The sequence below is a fragment of the Python bivittatus genome, unplaced genomic scaffold (genome assembly GCF_059951505.1).
Source record: "Python bivittatus isolate LINGU-HERP-01145 unplaced genomic scaffold, Pbiv_v1 ctg000080_np1212, whole genome shotgun sequence".
Classification (NCBI taxonomy): Eukaryota; Metazoa; Chordata; class Lepidosauria; order Squamata; family Pythonidae; genus Python; species Python bivittatus.
In genome coordinates, this window is record NW_028277035.1 from 70714338 (window position 1) to 70729520 (window position 15183).

Consider the following 15183-nt stretch of genomic DNA (forward strand, 5'->3'; position numbering starts at 1 on the left):
ATGTATAATGTTGATTATGCACCATCAAGTCGGTGTTGACTCTTGTTGACCACACCAATAGATTTTCTCCATGATGATTGGCCCCTAACCTGGGCTCTCAGATCTTCCAACAATACATCCATGGCCACTGAAACTGAGTGCATCCACCTTGCTGCTGGTCCTCCTTTTTCCTTCCACCTTTCCCAGCATTATAGACATCTCCAGAGAGTGGGATCTTTGCATAACGTGTTTGCAGTATGATCATTTGAGCCTGGCCATTTGTGCCTCAAGTGAGAACTTTGGGTTGATTTGTTCAAAGATTCATTTGTTTGTTTTCCTGGCTAGCCATCTCATTCTCAAGAGCCTTCTCCAACACCAAAGTTCAAAAGCATCAATACTGTTTCTATTCTGCTTCTTGAAAGTCCAACTTTCACTTCCATAGAAGATCACAGGGAATACCACTGCTTGCATTATTCTGATCTTTGTAGGACATGTATAATAATAGAAGAACTCTTTTATACAAAAGTGATCAGCAGCATAAAAGTTAGTCTATGAAGCAAACTAGTTAAACAATTGAGAAAATTGGGGGGATGTGTGTGTGTATATAATGTAATAATAGGTGGACAATGTCCAGGAGCTTTCAGACTTCTAGGATGTGCTTTTGCAATATGACAACCAATGGTTTGCTTAACTGTGGTTTACTGAATTGATCCAATTGGCTGGTTTGCACATCATATTGAATTATAAACAAATCTGGCTGGGTTCAACTAGAAAGTCACATTGCAGCTTAGCAAGTTGTGTGAATTTAGTCTGTCATGCAGTTCCCTTAAAATACTAATTTTACAGGCAACCCAAATTATTGCTTCTTCCATTTACATTTTTTTTTAAAAGTTTTTCTTCCATATTTTCTTACCATTGCAAATCATTAAAAACAGCAGACAAGCTGGGCTCATGCATTATGTTAAGACACAAACCTATTCAGAGTGATAAGAACCAAAAATGATTGTGAAGAGATGTCCAGAAATCTTTCAACTGGGTGAATGGTCAACTGAATGGCAAATGCAGTTCAGTTTGAGTAAGTGTAAATGATGCATGTTGGAGTAAATCCCCTAATTTCATATATACATCAGTTGGGTCTGAGATATATAAAGCTATGCATTATTTGTTGAAAGTGGATTAAAAACAATGTTCTTCTCCCTGTCCCAAAACACTAGGATCTGGAGTCATCCAATGAACCTGGTTTAGAACAAAAAGAAAATACTTCCTCACACAGCACATAATTAACCTATGGAATTCATTACCACAACATATGTTAATGCCATTAATCCATGGTAGACAAGTCTATCAGGGTCTATTGGTCCTGAAGGCTCATTGTTACTTCTGGGTTGGTGGCAGCTGTGAAAGAATGAAGGCTTGGCTTTAAGAATGAGGAAGGAATGATTGCACCATTAAGAGAGGAGTTGCAAGATTATTTTATTGTAACCTACAACAATAAAGACCACTCCTGGAATCCTGCTGCATCTATTTCTTGACCCTGCCTATCTTGAAGGGCTGACAATCTTGAAAGCCTATCAGAATTTCTTTCTTTCTCATCTTATATCAAACAAAATCAAGGCAAGGTTATTTTGAGCTTCTTTCTCATACTTTCCTCAGGGCTGAGTTTTGTAAAACTCCTCTCTTAACACTTTGATCATTCCTTTCTCCTTCCCAAGGCCAGGTTCACATTCTTTCACAGCAGCATTCCTCCAAATGCCAGCTGCAAGGAAACAATGGCAGGAGAGTAGTATGTCTCTATCTCCTGCTTATGAGCATCCCAGAGATAAATTGGCCACTTTGAGAAATGAAGTAGTAGGATGGGTCTTGGCAGGATTCAGTAGCACTGTTCTTATATTTTACAAACAATGATTGGGTTCAGGCAACATGCGATGCCAAACCTTGCATGTAATTTGTTTGGTTTTGGCTTAAAATTGTGTGTGAACCCAGACTGTAAACTAAACTGTAAATATCAAACAATACATGTTTGATATTTGTTTGATTGTCTGATTGATAGACTAGATTTGTGTGTTTGATTCCAGGTCCAATTCAAGGTGCTGGTTTTGACCTTTAAAGCCCTCCATGACATGGGACCGGGTTATCTGAAGGACCGCCTCTCCCTGATTACATCTGCCCATCCCATCAGATCCAGCAGAGAGGGCATGCTGCGGATCCCATCAGATAGGAAGCTACATTTAATGGGTCCAGGTGCCAGGCCTTTTCTGTTGTGCCTGCTTTATGGAATATCTTCCCCCACCCCCTGAAGTGAGGCTGGCTTCATCCCTTTTGACTTTCTGGAGGTCTCTCAAAACCTGGTTGTGCCATCAAGCCTGGGGACCTCAGGGGACTGTGAAATAGTGAGGTGGCTCCATGTCATTAACATCTACACTTTGCCCATTTTTCCCCCTTTTTGCCTGTACTTTAGTTTTATAATAATAGTTAATATAGTTTTTTTTAATAATAATTGTGTATATATATTGTTTTTTTGGCTCTATTGTATGTGCCCAGAGTTTGTGAGATGGGCAGCTATATAAACTTGATGAATAAATAAGCATGCTTCTCATGGGATATTTAACTATAGTCAGTTAAATATAAAGTAGATGGCTTCATTGTATACCGACACTGTTGTTCTAAATGAGTCACAATGTTTTCTTAGCTCTGTTCCACAACATATCTTGGGATACTTGGGATAAATCGATGACATCATCTCGAGTCATAGACAGGTGCTTCTTGTGAAATGATTCCAGGATTTCATAGTGAACAGATAAGCAGAAATCCACTGACCAGTACACATTTTTTACATGGTGGTGGATGCAAAACCTACTATTCCAGGAATGGAAGAATTTGTACCTTTTCCAGACCACACCTACCTTGTCATTCTGAGGGTAGTTCTCATGTTTTACAGAAGTTTATCTTCTTCACCTGAAATGGATGAACTTTTAGAATACCACCAGAGCACCTCTAACAGAATACCTCCTCCTGACCTCTAGAGTTCCCAGATAAACCACTCTGTATATGTTCTATACTTGTTACAAACAGTTCCCAATTACATACTACAAGAAGAGATTGTGTTTCAGGAACTAAATCCAGGACCTTTGGCACATCCACAGCTGTATCCCTGTGCATGACCAATAAGGATAGGAAGAAGGGTCATGTGGTTTGCACCTCAAGATCAAAGGTAGCCTTACACTTACAGTAGATATTTGCTACTGATATATAAAAGTATTCAGATTGTTTCACTTACTTTTGGCACCTAATTTTGTTTTTACATATCACTGTTTTATTTTTTATTATGAGTAAGGGTCTATTACATGTCTACTATAAGACCTAAATATGAAATTCAAAGTATTTACTACATTTCCTTTGTTTAAAATGATGTATTGATTTCTTGAAAATATTTATAGCTTGCACATTATCCAAGCATCCTATGGTAGATTATAATCCAAAATCAAGTAAAAATAAATATTTTTTAAAAACACAAAAACGGCATTAAAAGAACTGTGAGAAGGAAATCAAATTCTTCCCCCCATGTCAGCAGGAAGTCAAAGCTTCCCATTTGTCTCACCCTACCACTGTTTATCTTAAAAGCAATCAAGGCATATGACTAAATTATAGTAGGAATGGGCTCACCTAAAAGATTAAGACATAACGGAAAGAACCAAGAGCCTTCCACCCTAGCCCAAAATTAAATAACTAAAGACCTGGCAGGAAGGGCCAACATTCCTTAAACCCAAAAAATCGAATCATAAAAAGATTTCTTCCCAAAGAGATCTACATTCCAATTAGACAATATCAGATAAGGCAAACACAGGAAACCTCAGCTCAGTAGAGTGCCTGACTGTAGAAGCTTCCTAGTCAATTGCTCCCTAGTCAATTTCACCTGCAGCCCCCTCTCCTGGAATCCCGGCTAATTACCTTTTCTAAGAAATCCTACAGGCACCTTTTAAGCATATTCCCTATAAAAGGGGATTCCTGAGAAGCACAGATGCAGCTGCCCTGACAGCTGATCCTCTTGTGTATCTGGCTTTCTGAAATGAAGTCTTTCCTCTCCCTCAAACAACCGCCTACCTATGTGTTTATTCCTGGCTCGGAGACGAACCTCATAAGTTTGCATTCTAACAGAACAAAAACCTCGATGAAGCTGTGGTCACCTCCTGAATGTGAGAGCAAAAAGCCAGATTCTCACCTCCTCCTGAAAGTCAGATAGTGTCAGTGCCAACCTGACTTCCAGAGGAAGGACATCCCAAAACTGAGATGCCCAATAGAAAAGACCTTCCCCTGCTACTCCACATAATGCAGTCTCCCAGCCCTGGGACACTGTGGAGCTTAAACTTACAGATCCTAATTGTGAACCAGGCAATTCTTCAGTATCTAGGTCCTAAACAATTAACAGTCTTAAAACTTGTTGCTAAAACTTTGAAGTCTGGCTGTTAATATACAGTATAGGAGCTAGAGTGCTTCCTTTAGGGCTGACGTTATGTGATCTCTAAAGCATATTCCAAAGAACAGCCTCACTGCTGTGTTCTCGCTAGCTAATGTAGAAGAATGTGAAGAGTTTGGGAAAGTACCAGAGGAATGTTAGACATAACCAACACATGGAAGAGGAGTTTGTTGGTAGCTTATCTCATAAATGGCAGCTCAGTTCAGGCTGCAAAACAGCAGGGAAAAAGTGATTCAAAGTGTTGAAAGAGCCCCAAAGAACTCACTAATAAATGAAGGGTGGAGGTTCCTATCAGTTGCCAAGATTCTTCACCCCTAATTCTTGCATTAAAATTCCTTATCAAAATCAGTATGATTCTTGCTTCCTGTGGTTGAGACTTGACAACTGCAGCTCCTGAGTCAGCTTCAAGGGCAGATCCATACTTTTCTCCCCCAAATAGAAAGTTTCCAGCGTATGGGCAAATGTGGCCAAGCCATCCCTTTCCACTAAGGACTATAGCTGCCAGACCTAGCACACTTTGAGTCACCTTCTGTGCAGTCTCCTTCTGCCTTCCGCATAAGTGTATGGATTCAAGTAGGAATCTCTGATTCTTATGGCATGAAATGTTGTTTGTTGTGTTTCTATGCCACCAGACTCAGAAGACAATTCCTGGGAGTTTACAGGATAAAACATACAGATAGTAAAAACAAGGAAAACACAGAACTACCATAAAACAGTGGGTACTTTCTAGATCTAATTTCCTTTTGACTTCATTCTTTATTATACCTCCCCATCACATTTCATGCTTTTGATTAAGAGGACACACACATGAAAACTGTGTCATTTTAAAAAGCTATAAGATTTGTGTTTTCACTGCAGCAGACTTACATGAATATCATGTAATTATTACTTGATTATGTATATCAGTTGCTGGAGGGAACAGCAGGAGAGCTTTACAACCTGAGAATTTTACTTCTAGCTCTCTAGAGAGATTTGACTGCAAACAACATGCTGGCTAGATGGACCTTGCTTTGTTACACTAAGGCTTTCATTTTATCATTTCATGGCATTTTTCCTACTGGAAAAATGAACAGGTTGTTCTGTGTATTTCACATAAGGCAACAGCATTATCAGTCCAATTATTATTACAAAATATAAATGAAATTTAACACAATCTGATCCCCAAAGCAGGCTTGGCTTCCTAATTAAATTTGAATTCATTGTTTTTGCTTAATCTGTTTTCTTTGCTAAGAATGTCACAACACTGGTGGGTCCCAAACAGATAAAAGGAATCCATGCTTACAAAAGTTAGTATGTATTCCCAACCCACTAGAAATTTCCAAGGCTATGGAAACAAACTTTGTTAATACGTTTCTATCCAAATTTCTAAAGACAACAAAACATTTCTAAGTACTCATTAAAAGAGGCCTCTTTTAAAAGGTGCCCAGAAGAAATGGAACTGACTCCCTGGTCTCTGTCTTGGGTATAGATTGGGCTGTTGGCAGACTAGTTATATGTAGTGGGACCTGTGACTCACTCTGGTCTGTTTGTTGGGGACCAGGGAGTAGTGGTGGGGTATGTGTGTGCATGGATCTACATACAGCAGTGTAGTGCCCCTTAGGCTGCCAAATGCCTGGGGACAGGAGCAGTCTAGGGGATTGATGGGGTATGTTGTGGCGAGTGACCGAGCATGGCTGGTTGGAAGGGGTGAGTCTAGGTTGCAGTGAGTGGCCTGGGAGAGTGCGGATCAGAATGAGGTGGATTTGGTGGAAGGGAGGAGAGGAGAGGAGAGGAGAGGAGAGGAGAGGAGAGGCAGTAACATCAGTGTAGTGATCAACAGGGAAATATATGGTGGGAATTTGAGAGCAGGCCACACACAAGAATGGCAGAGCCTCCAGATGAGTGTGATCTCACCTTCCAGACCCTAATACCAAGTCATTGGGTTCTCAGCAGCCCTGAGGATTGGCTGCTATTATTGAACATCATATTGGTATGTGATAAATCTGTCACCATCTATGTTTTTTTTGCCAACCTGGTGTATATAAACAAGATCTGTCTGGGCTTGAAGCGGGAAGTTTCCCGGTTAGAGATGTGCCCACTGGGGCTTTGAATTTTGTTGTGGAGCTAGGCAGCCTTAAATACCTTAAATAAATGAATAAATATTTTGTTTTACTGGACAAAATAAATATGCTGTTTTAATTATGAAGATAATTTTACATGCTCAGCTACCACTATTAACTAATGACATTTTCTTTGGTTTTTAGAGCTAATCCTGCTATTCTAGTATCTGTGATCACCACAATTGTTTTCTTAATCATATTCCGTCTCTCTTTTAGGATTTGTAATGAAACACAGCTAATTGGTTTTTAAACAATTTATGTGGTACTAAGCACCACTGATTTTAATAAGACAAGCAGAACAAGTAACTTGATATCCTCCATTAAATTTTGGATTATTACTCCTGCAATCCTTGTCGTTTGTCAGTTGGGTGAACTAATGGGAATTAAAGTTCATAATTTCTGGAAGATACCAAGATGCCTTCCCTTGATGATGGCTTCCATGTAAGGCAGACAAGGTCAGTACAAGCTCTTTTCAATAGCTGAGATCAGTCTGAACCCTACCTTGGATTAAGTAGGCAGACTATATACATACAGCATGTATACAATATGTGCAAATTATATAAGTTTCCATCATTTTGCTCAACAAGTGGTGCAGGCAAAGTTTCAGCCAAAATCCCACCATCATATCAGAATGCCACGGATGAAGCAAATGGCCAGAGCTAAGTTATTTGCCCACTCCTTTACTGTGGTCATCCAATTATCAACTGAGAGATTTCACACACCAGTATTAATCAGTTTGCTGATTGCCTTCTATTTTGATCATATTGCAGCCATCTTAATGATGGCTGGCCAGCTGGTACTATGTTTTTTATTTAACAAGTTTGAGAAATCCTCCATTGCTAAGTTTGAGAAAAGAAACAAAATGCATGGCATGACTGGGCAGGAGCCACAGGAGACAGGATCAGGGGAGTCAATCTCCATCCACTTAAGAATCCATATTTCTCCCACATTTAACATTGATTTATATTCTAAGAAGTCTTTCTAACCCTTCACACTACTTTAAGAAAATGTATAGGATATTAAGGAACTTGGCAGGCACAACTCAAGATTCTTTCTGTGTAAATCACAGGTACCTGTTGGGAAAGGTGGATTTAATTTCCATATTTTCAGATTTATCATTGGAGTTTATTTTAGCTTCAGTTACTAGTTGGAGTAAAAAACTTTTTAGCCTCAACTTCAAAACTCATACGTGTCCCCAGTGAATTCTGAGAAGTATTGAGATCCTTCTTTGGGGATTATATTGTTTGTGTTTCAGACATTACATATACAATTCTTTTACTCCTGAAAAGCTTAAATTTTCAGATAATTCCTTTTTAAAAATAGCTGATAAATCTGTCTTGAAGACTAGCCTTTCATATCATCGCTTTGGACCACCTTAGTTATGATGTAAGTTTTTGAAAACTTCTGCAGAACTTAAAACAAAACAAAACCTGATTTACCTAAAAGTGCTTCTTGCCATTTTATTCAACCTGAGGAATTTTGGTTTGGTTGGTTCTAACACCATTGCTGCTGCTGCAGTCTCACAGTTGTCACAGGCATCAATTGAGGCCCCTAAACTAGTAACTGACTTCTAAAAGAAATGGAAGAAAGTTTATTAAATTGTTATTAACATGAACTACAGAATAACAAGTGTGAATGCTGTTTCTGCAAACCAAAGGAAACCAGGTGCACCTCAGAGAATGCTTGCTAAGAAGCAATTCAAAAGTTTGGCTATTACCTCACATGGTCTGAATTTATTTTTGCCATATTTTGGCTGAAATCCACAACACTCTTAACATGAATTTAGCTTAACTGGTCAGCAATGCATATGTTCTGATTGGCTATACTCCCAGCATCTGAAACTGATAAAAGCATCGAGATCTGCAGACTTCTTATGCGTAGGAGGACGGCCAGAATAGTAACTATATAATATCAGAAAGACAAATCTACATCTAGCTTGTATACTCCAGTTTCAGTGACTCTGTATCCACTGATACAACAGAAATGTGTTAAGTTCCATGTATCTGAAGCCACTTACTCCAAATATTAAATATATTAGGTTTTTTTAAATAAAAAAAACACTATTGTGTATCAATTTTCTTCAGTTAATAAGCAAGACATCTTATTAAGTTATATTTTAATGTGCAGCCAATTTGGATGCACACCTAGATGCGGATCCCTATTTGCGTGCTGATTATTCTCAGAGCCCTTCACCATTGCTTAATTATAATTTTTTAAAATGCAAATGTAAATCACACTCCTATCATGATGCAAGGCAGAATTATGCTTTGATTTCAAGATATCCTTCTGTTTTAAAAAATATTTTCCCAGGTACAGCTTCCCAACACCTCTACATAGTGAGCTGTATATAATGCACACAGCCAGAAAATTGCATTTCGTCATGGTATCTTAGAAATATTTATTTAGTAAAATGAGGGTTGTTTTTCTCCTCCCTTCAGATGTTTCCCCAATGAAAGAGATGTGAGTGTGAGAACATTCTCCGTTTGCTCTCCTTTATCATGTATTTATTAAACACAGAGAGGAGGGATGGGCAACTTTTGAGGCCAATGAACACATAGGAAATTTTGGGGAGATGTCCTAGTTATTCTCATAAAACTGCTGTTACAAAAAGCTGGATATTTGATAGGTCATAAATGTGCATTTCCCTTTAGTCTCCCCTGGATTTGTTTTATCACAACTTTGTCTTTTGTGTAGGCAGGTGGACATACCTTTCAAACAAAACCACCCAAAATCATTGAGAGTCACATACACATTTGATAAGTAAATAAAACACTAAGTTGCAGCCATCCGCTATTTTTTATTATCAAAGATTGTTCACAGGGCCCAGCACCATTTTACTGATACCTGTAAATATGCTATAGGCTGGAACTTTTTTTTAATTAAAAGAATTTTAATCAGGAATTTACCTGAAGAAAACTGGCTGGTCTTAAATATAGTATAGATCCGAAGATTTCTACAACACAAAGCTTAACATTTAAGTCTGTCAGTAAACTGAGCAATTTTCTTTAGCATTTATTTATTTATTAGTTCAATTTCCAAGGGCACCCATTCACCAAATGACATTCTTATTTTCTTAAGGTTATTAAATCATAGGTTTCAATATCTAAGGTAAAAGCAGTGATTTTCTTTCATATCATTTATACAACACCAAAACTGTTTGGTTCATATTAGTTTAGATTCATAAATCATTAAGACACGTGATTTGCTTGTATGGGGTTTAGCACATTGCGTGAACCCAGATGATTATGATTTAGTAAATATGGACAAAAATTAATACTATAAAGATTTTGTATCTGGTATGGTGATTAGATTTTCTCTCTGCTCCACATGCTTTTATCATTCTCTGAAATTTATTGCTGGGAATTAGGAAGATACATGTATGTATGTATGTATGTATGTATTATTATAATTATAATAATAATAATTATTATTTATTGGATTTCTCCCCTGCCCATTTCCCCCACAATAGGGGACTCTGGGCAACTTACAGAAAACATTAAAACTATAAATATATCTAAAACACATAATACATCCAAAATTTAAAACAATACTAAAAAAAAGGAAGATCCAAGAGGATGGAAAATCAGGCTGCGGAGAGCTGGCCACTGTGGGGCTAGCCATCCCCCTGCTTGAAGTATTCCCTCCCCGCCCCAGGCCAAGTGGCAGAACCAGGTCTTCAAGGCCCTTCAGAAGGCCAGGAGTGAGGGGGCCAATCACACCCCTGGGGGCAGAATGTTCCAAAGAGCGGGGGCTACCACAGAGAAGGCCCGCCTTCTGGACCCTGCTAGATGGAGTTCTTTTACTGAGGGGGTCCGAAGCATGCCCTCTCTGTGCGATCGGGTGGGACGGGTTGAAGACATAGGGGAGAGGCGGTCCCTTAGGTAACCTGGCTCCATGCCATGTAGGGCTTTAAAGGTAATAACCAACACCTTGAATTGGGCCCGGAAGCAAACTGGTACCCAATGCAGTTCGCAGAGCAACGGTGTTACATGGGCCCTTCTTGGGGCTCCAAAAATAGCCTGCACAGCCACATTCTGGACCAGCTGTAGTTTTCTTCAAGGGTAGCCCCATGTAGAGCGCATTGCAGTAGTCTATCTGGGAGATAACAAGGGCATGAGTGACTGTTCGAAGGGCATCCCGATCCAGGAAAGGGTGTAACTGATGCACAACCCGAAGTTGTGCAAAGGCCCTCCCTGCCACGGCTGCCACCTGCTCTTCAAGCAGGAGCCGTGAGTCTAGGAGGACCCCCAGATTACGCACTGGGTCTGTCTGGGGTAGTGCCACCCCATCGAGCACCAAAGATGACAAAGTCCCGGATAAAGAGGAGCCATTAACCCACAGCCACTCTGTCTTACCAGGGTTCATCCGAAGCCTGTTGTTCCCCATCCAGACCCTTACAGCCTCCAGACACCGAGAAAGGGCAGTCACGGCATCACTTACTTCACCTGGGATGGAGATGTATAATTGTGTATCATCAGCATACTGATGCTACCTCATCCCATGGTGGCGGATGATCTCACCCAGCGGTTTCATGTAGATGTTGAAAAGGAGCGGAGAGAGAACCAAACCCTGCAGCACCCCACAATGGAAGGACCGAGGATGGGACCTCTCGCTCCCTATCAACAACGATTGGGATCAGCCCTGAAGAAAGGAGGTGAACCAGCACAAGACTGTGCCGCCCACCCCCAAGTCCCTGAGCCGTCCCAATAGGATACCATGGTCGACAGTATTGAAAGTTGCTGAGAGATCAAGGAGAGCAAGGATGGTCGCACTTCCACCATCCTGCTCCCGCCAGAGATGTATGTCTTCCATCTGACAACAGCCAAAAGTCAATATGTTCATCAAGATATTTGATTCCATTATCTCTTCCTCCTGCCTTTTAGAGTCAACAGCCATATGGTTACTCATTTCCTGGCCTTAAAAGTTTCTGCCATCTGTCCTTTGTTTATAAAACAACTTTCTTTGGCACAAGAATCAGAGATTTCAGCCTCACCAGCCTCAACCTTTACAATAGCTTAGCATGACGAATAAGGTCAACCTTGCATTAACTCTGATAAGAATATTACAGGTATATACAGTAAAGCCTGCATTTGAAAATTTACACTTGCTATTTAGCCACTCTGTGCATCTAATGGTCAGTCTGCAGCTGATGAGAACCCTGGAGGAACAGATTATCTAGACCCATTTCAGTCAGGTTTCAGGATGAGGTTTAGCACTGAGACAGTTTTGGTCCTGCTTTTTGATTACCTGTGGAGGAGCTGGGATGGGAGTGATGCATCCATCTTTGTGCTCCTTGGTCTCTTGGTGGCTTTCAATACCATTGACCACAGTACCCTTCTGAGCTGGCTCTGTGGGTTGAGAGGTACTGTGTTATGGTGGTTCTCTTCCTTCCTCTGGGGCCAGCTCCAGTTGATGTTGGTAGGCCTCTACTTTTTGGGGTGCCACAGGGTTCTACTCTCTCTCCCCTCTTTTTCAACATCTACATGAAACTGCTGGATGAGGTCATCCACTGGTTTGTGGTCCAGTAACATCAGTACACTGATGATACCCAATTATATCTTTCAACTCCAGGCCAGCCAAGTGAGGCTGTTGACGTTCTGTCCCAATGCCTAAGGCTGTGTGGGTCTGGATGGGGAGGAATCATCTCTGATTCAGCCCTACCAAGACTGAGTGGCTGTGGGTATGTGGACCACCCAGATCTGAGGATATTCCATTGACTTTGGATGGGTGGCACTTCCCCATTCACAGGGTGGTGCAAAATTTGGGGGTCTTCCTGGATTCACTAGTCCTGCTTGATAAGTAGGTGGCAGCTGCAGCCAGGAAGGTCGTTGCACAGCTTCATGTGGTACACCAACTGCACCCTTTCCTAGATCAAAGGGTCCTTCAGACTTTCATTCATGCCCTAGTCACTTCACAGTTGGACTACTACAATACACTCTACATGGGGCTGCCCTTGAAGAACACCTGGAAGCTTCAACTGGTCCAGGATGCAGCAGCACAGGCAGTAATGGACATGCCTCAGTATGCCCATGTAACACTTCTGCTTTGTGAGCTGCCCTGGTTGCCAATTTGCTTCCAGGTGCAATTCAAGGTGCTGGTTGTTACCTATAAAGCATAGATCCTGGTTACTTGAAGGACCATCTGTCTCCCATAGCATCTGCCCAGCCACTTCAATCCTGAAGGGTTGGGGTGCTCTGGGTTCCTTCAATTAAACAATGTAATCTATCAGGACCCCAGAAGTACGTCTTCTCTGTAGCAGTGCCTGTCCACTTGAATGAGGTTCCCCCAAGATTCGAACATCCCCCACCCTACTGTTGTTTTGAAGAGCTCTGAAGATGTACCTGTTCGCCCAGGCCTTTGGCAAGCATGATTGAAACCCCCTTTCTTCTCTTTCTTCCCATTTGGGTTTGTTATCTCTGCCATCTTTTTTCATTTTTTGTTTTGTGATGTTTTCTTGTTTTAAATGTTTTTAACAATTTGTAAACCACCCAGAGTCACTGGGAGTTGGGCAGAATAATAATAATAATAATAATAACAACAACAACAACAACAACAACAGCAGCAGCAGCAGCAGCAGCAGCAGCAGCAGCAGCAAAAGGCAACTTTACCTGGAACAGCTTACATCCTGTGACGATACCTTTAACACCATCAAACAACATCCGCCTATCCCAGGCCCCTGGGAAGGACTCAATAGGATAAAAATGCCAAATCCAGTCTAAACATCTGGCTGACTGTGTGATCAGCAATAATAATTTCTATCCATGTGGTTTTCTTGGTAAAAATACAGAAGTGGTTTACCATTTCCTTCTCCTGCACAGCATGAAATGCCTTTGCCATTGTCACCAAAGACGCTTCCAGCATCTTCCTATATCACTGCTGCCCAATATAGGTGCCTGTTTGCTTTAGCTGGCCAACTAGGTTGACCTTCACACCTTGGGTGACCCTGCTAGGAGTATATACTCTTGACATACAGTCCAGGCATTCTTCACTCATCCCTCCCAGGAACACCCCCTCCTCCCCCCCCCCACCACAATGAGGCAGCACAGTGGTTACTAACAGTCATCACTGACTTGATAGCACATAATCACATGTGACAGAGATAAGTGGCATCTTTTTGTCTTAGTGTGACCTGCAAACTGCATATGCTTATCCTTAGGACTGCAACGCAAGAAATAAGCTAAGAGACTTTTAAAAAAATGTGTACACTATTTAGCTACTGGATATTTTTTTAAGACTTAGGGAATTCTGGCTCATATGAATGTATGTAATGGAATTGGACCCCAAAATTGGATTAAACTGAGCCAATTGCTTCTTTGAAAAGCATCAGTATAGAAGCTCTTAGGAAAAGTTATGGCTCTGCAGAAGAAGTGTATGCTTTGATTTCATAAGAACCAAGCCTTATCTGCCAACATCTCAAAAGGTCACAGATAAAAAGAGTTTGGCCTATTTCATTCTGTTTTAAAATCCTTTCAGTGGAATTTATTTATTTATTGGGTTTCGAGGCCACCCTATTCCAAAAACTCTGGGCAGCTTGTAATATTTAAGCTTACAATATTAAAGACAGCCAGTGTGTGATTTCCACTGATTTCAGGGAAGTCTAATCATGTATTTATTTTCAGCTTTTATTATTTTCTATGGAGCTTCAGAAAATTCTCCGTATCTCCTGTGGGCACTTCATCCTTGTCCTTTGTTTCATTTTGCAGCTTCTTCAATTTCAGGATTGTCGTTACTGGGAATGACATTGCCACTGACTAGATGCACTCCTGTGCTTCTTGAAATACGATTTTTTTAAAAAATAAAATCGAATTCCAGAAGCTCCTAGTCCTAGGTTGCACTAACTACCTAGTAAGGCATTTAAACACCTGTTTCCTGCCTTATATTCCTTTGATTTCCTAAAGTCTGGCAACAGAAACAGCTATTTCTCCAAAATAGAATTGATCCTCACTTTCAAGTTATAAAGAGGAAATCGGTTTCGCAAAAACAAACAGGTCTCCAGATTTTCCTGCTGTTGTGCAACTTCACGTACTAAAAGGAAACTCCCTTCAAACCAGAACTCCCAAGTACAAGTTTTGAAGAAGAACCGGTAGGCGGAGGAAAGTGGTCAGCTGACCTCTTCTATTTCACATGACTTTCCTGACAATATGGCTGCGCCCAGGCACAGTCTGCTTCGGGTAGTTTGCACTTGCTGGCTGCTGTGGCTGTGGTCCGCAGAGTGCTTGGACGGCAGTGAAGAAGAAGGGAAGCCCGGGGAAGAGGAGGCTCAAGGAGCATGTGGTTGCAGCAACAGTCGGGCAAGCGGCGCGGAAGGAGCTGCGCGGAAATACTCCCTGGACGCAAATGTTTCCCAGCAGCCAAATAATCGCCGTGGTGACGAGCAGTTGAAATACGAAGGGATGCAGGTAAGTAAGCAGGGCGATAGGTTGGTGGCTTTAATGAGGAATGAAGTTTAATGATGGGATGCGAACAGCGAGTGTGATACGTTGCTGGAATGTCTGACATTATAACTTAGAACATGGTTGCTAGAAGTCTCTTTCAGTTCAGTGTTTCTTATCGTAAGTTCGGTGAGAAAAAAAATAAATAAATAACGAACAGCCATGTGTAGCACATGCAGGCTAGTTTTCTCTAACTGGT

At 40.9% G+C, this 15183-nt stretch overlaps 1 protein-coding gene across 1 annotated transcript in view; it reads left to right on the forward strand.

Annotated features, from left to right (window-relative positions):
* The first annotated feature begins 14662 nt into the window (after positions 1-14662).
* SUMF1 (sulfatase modifying factor 1) overlaps positions 14663-15183 on the forward strand; it is a 64786-nt gene continuing 64265 nt past the window's right edge. Inside the window, exon 1 of the mRNA XM_088134327.1 lies at positions 14663-14951. Within this exon, the coding sequence (XP_087990453.1) occupies positions 14694-14951 (258 nt within the window). The 5' untranslated portion in view covers positions 14663-14693. The remainder of the gene's footprint in view (positions 14952-15183) is intronic.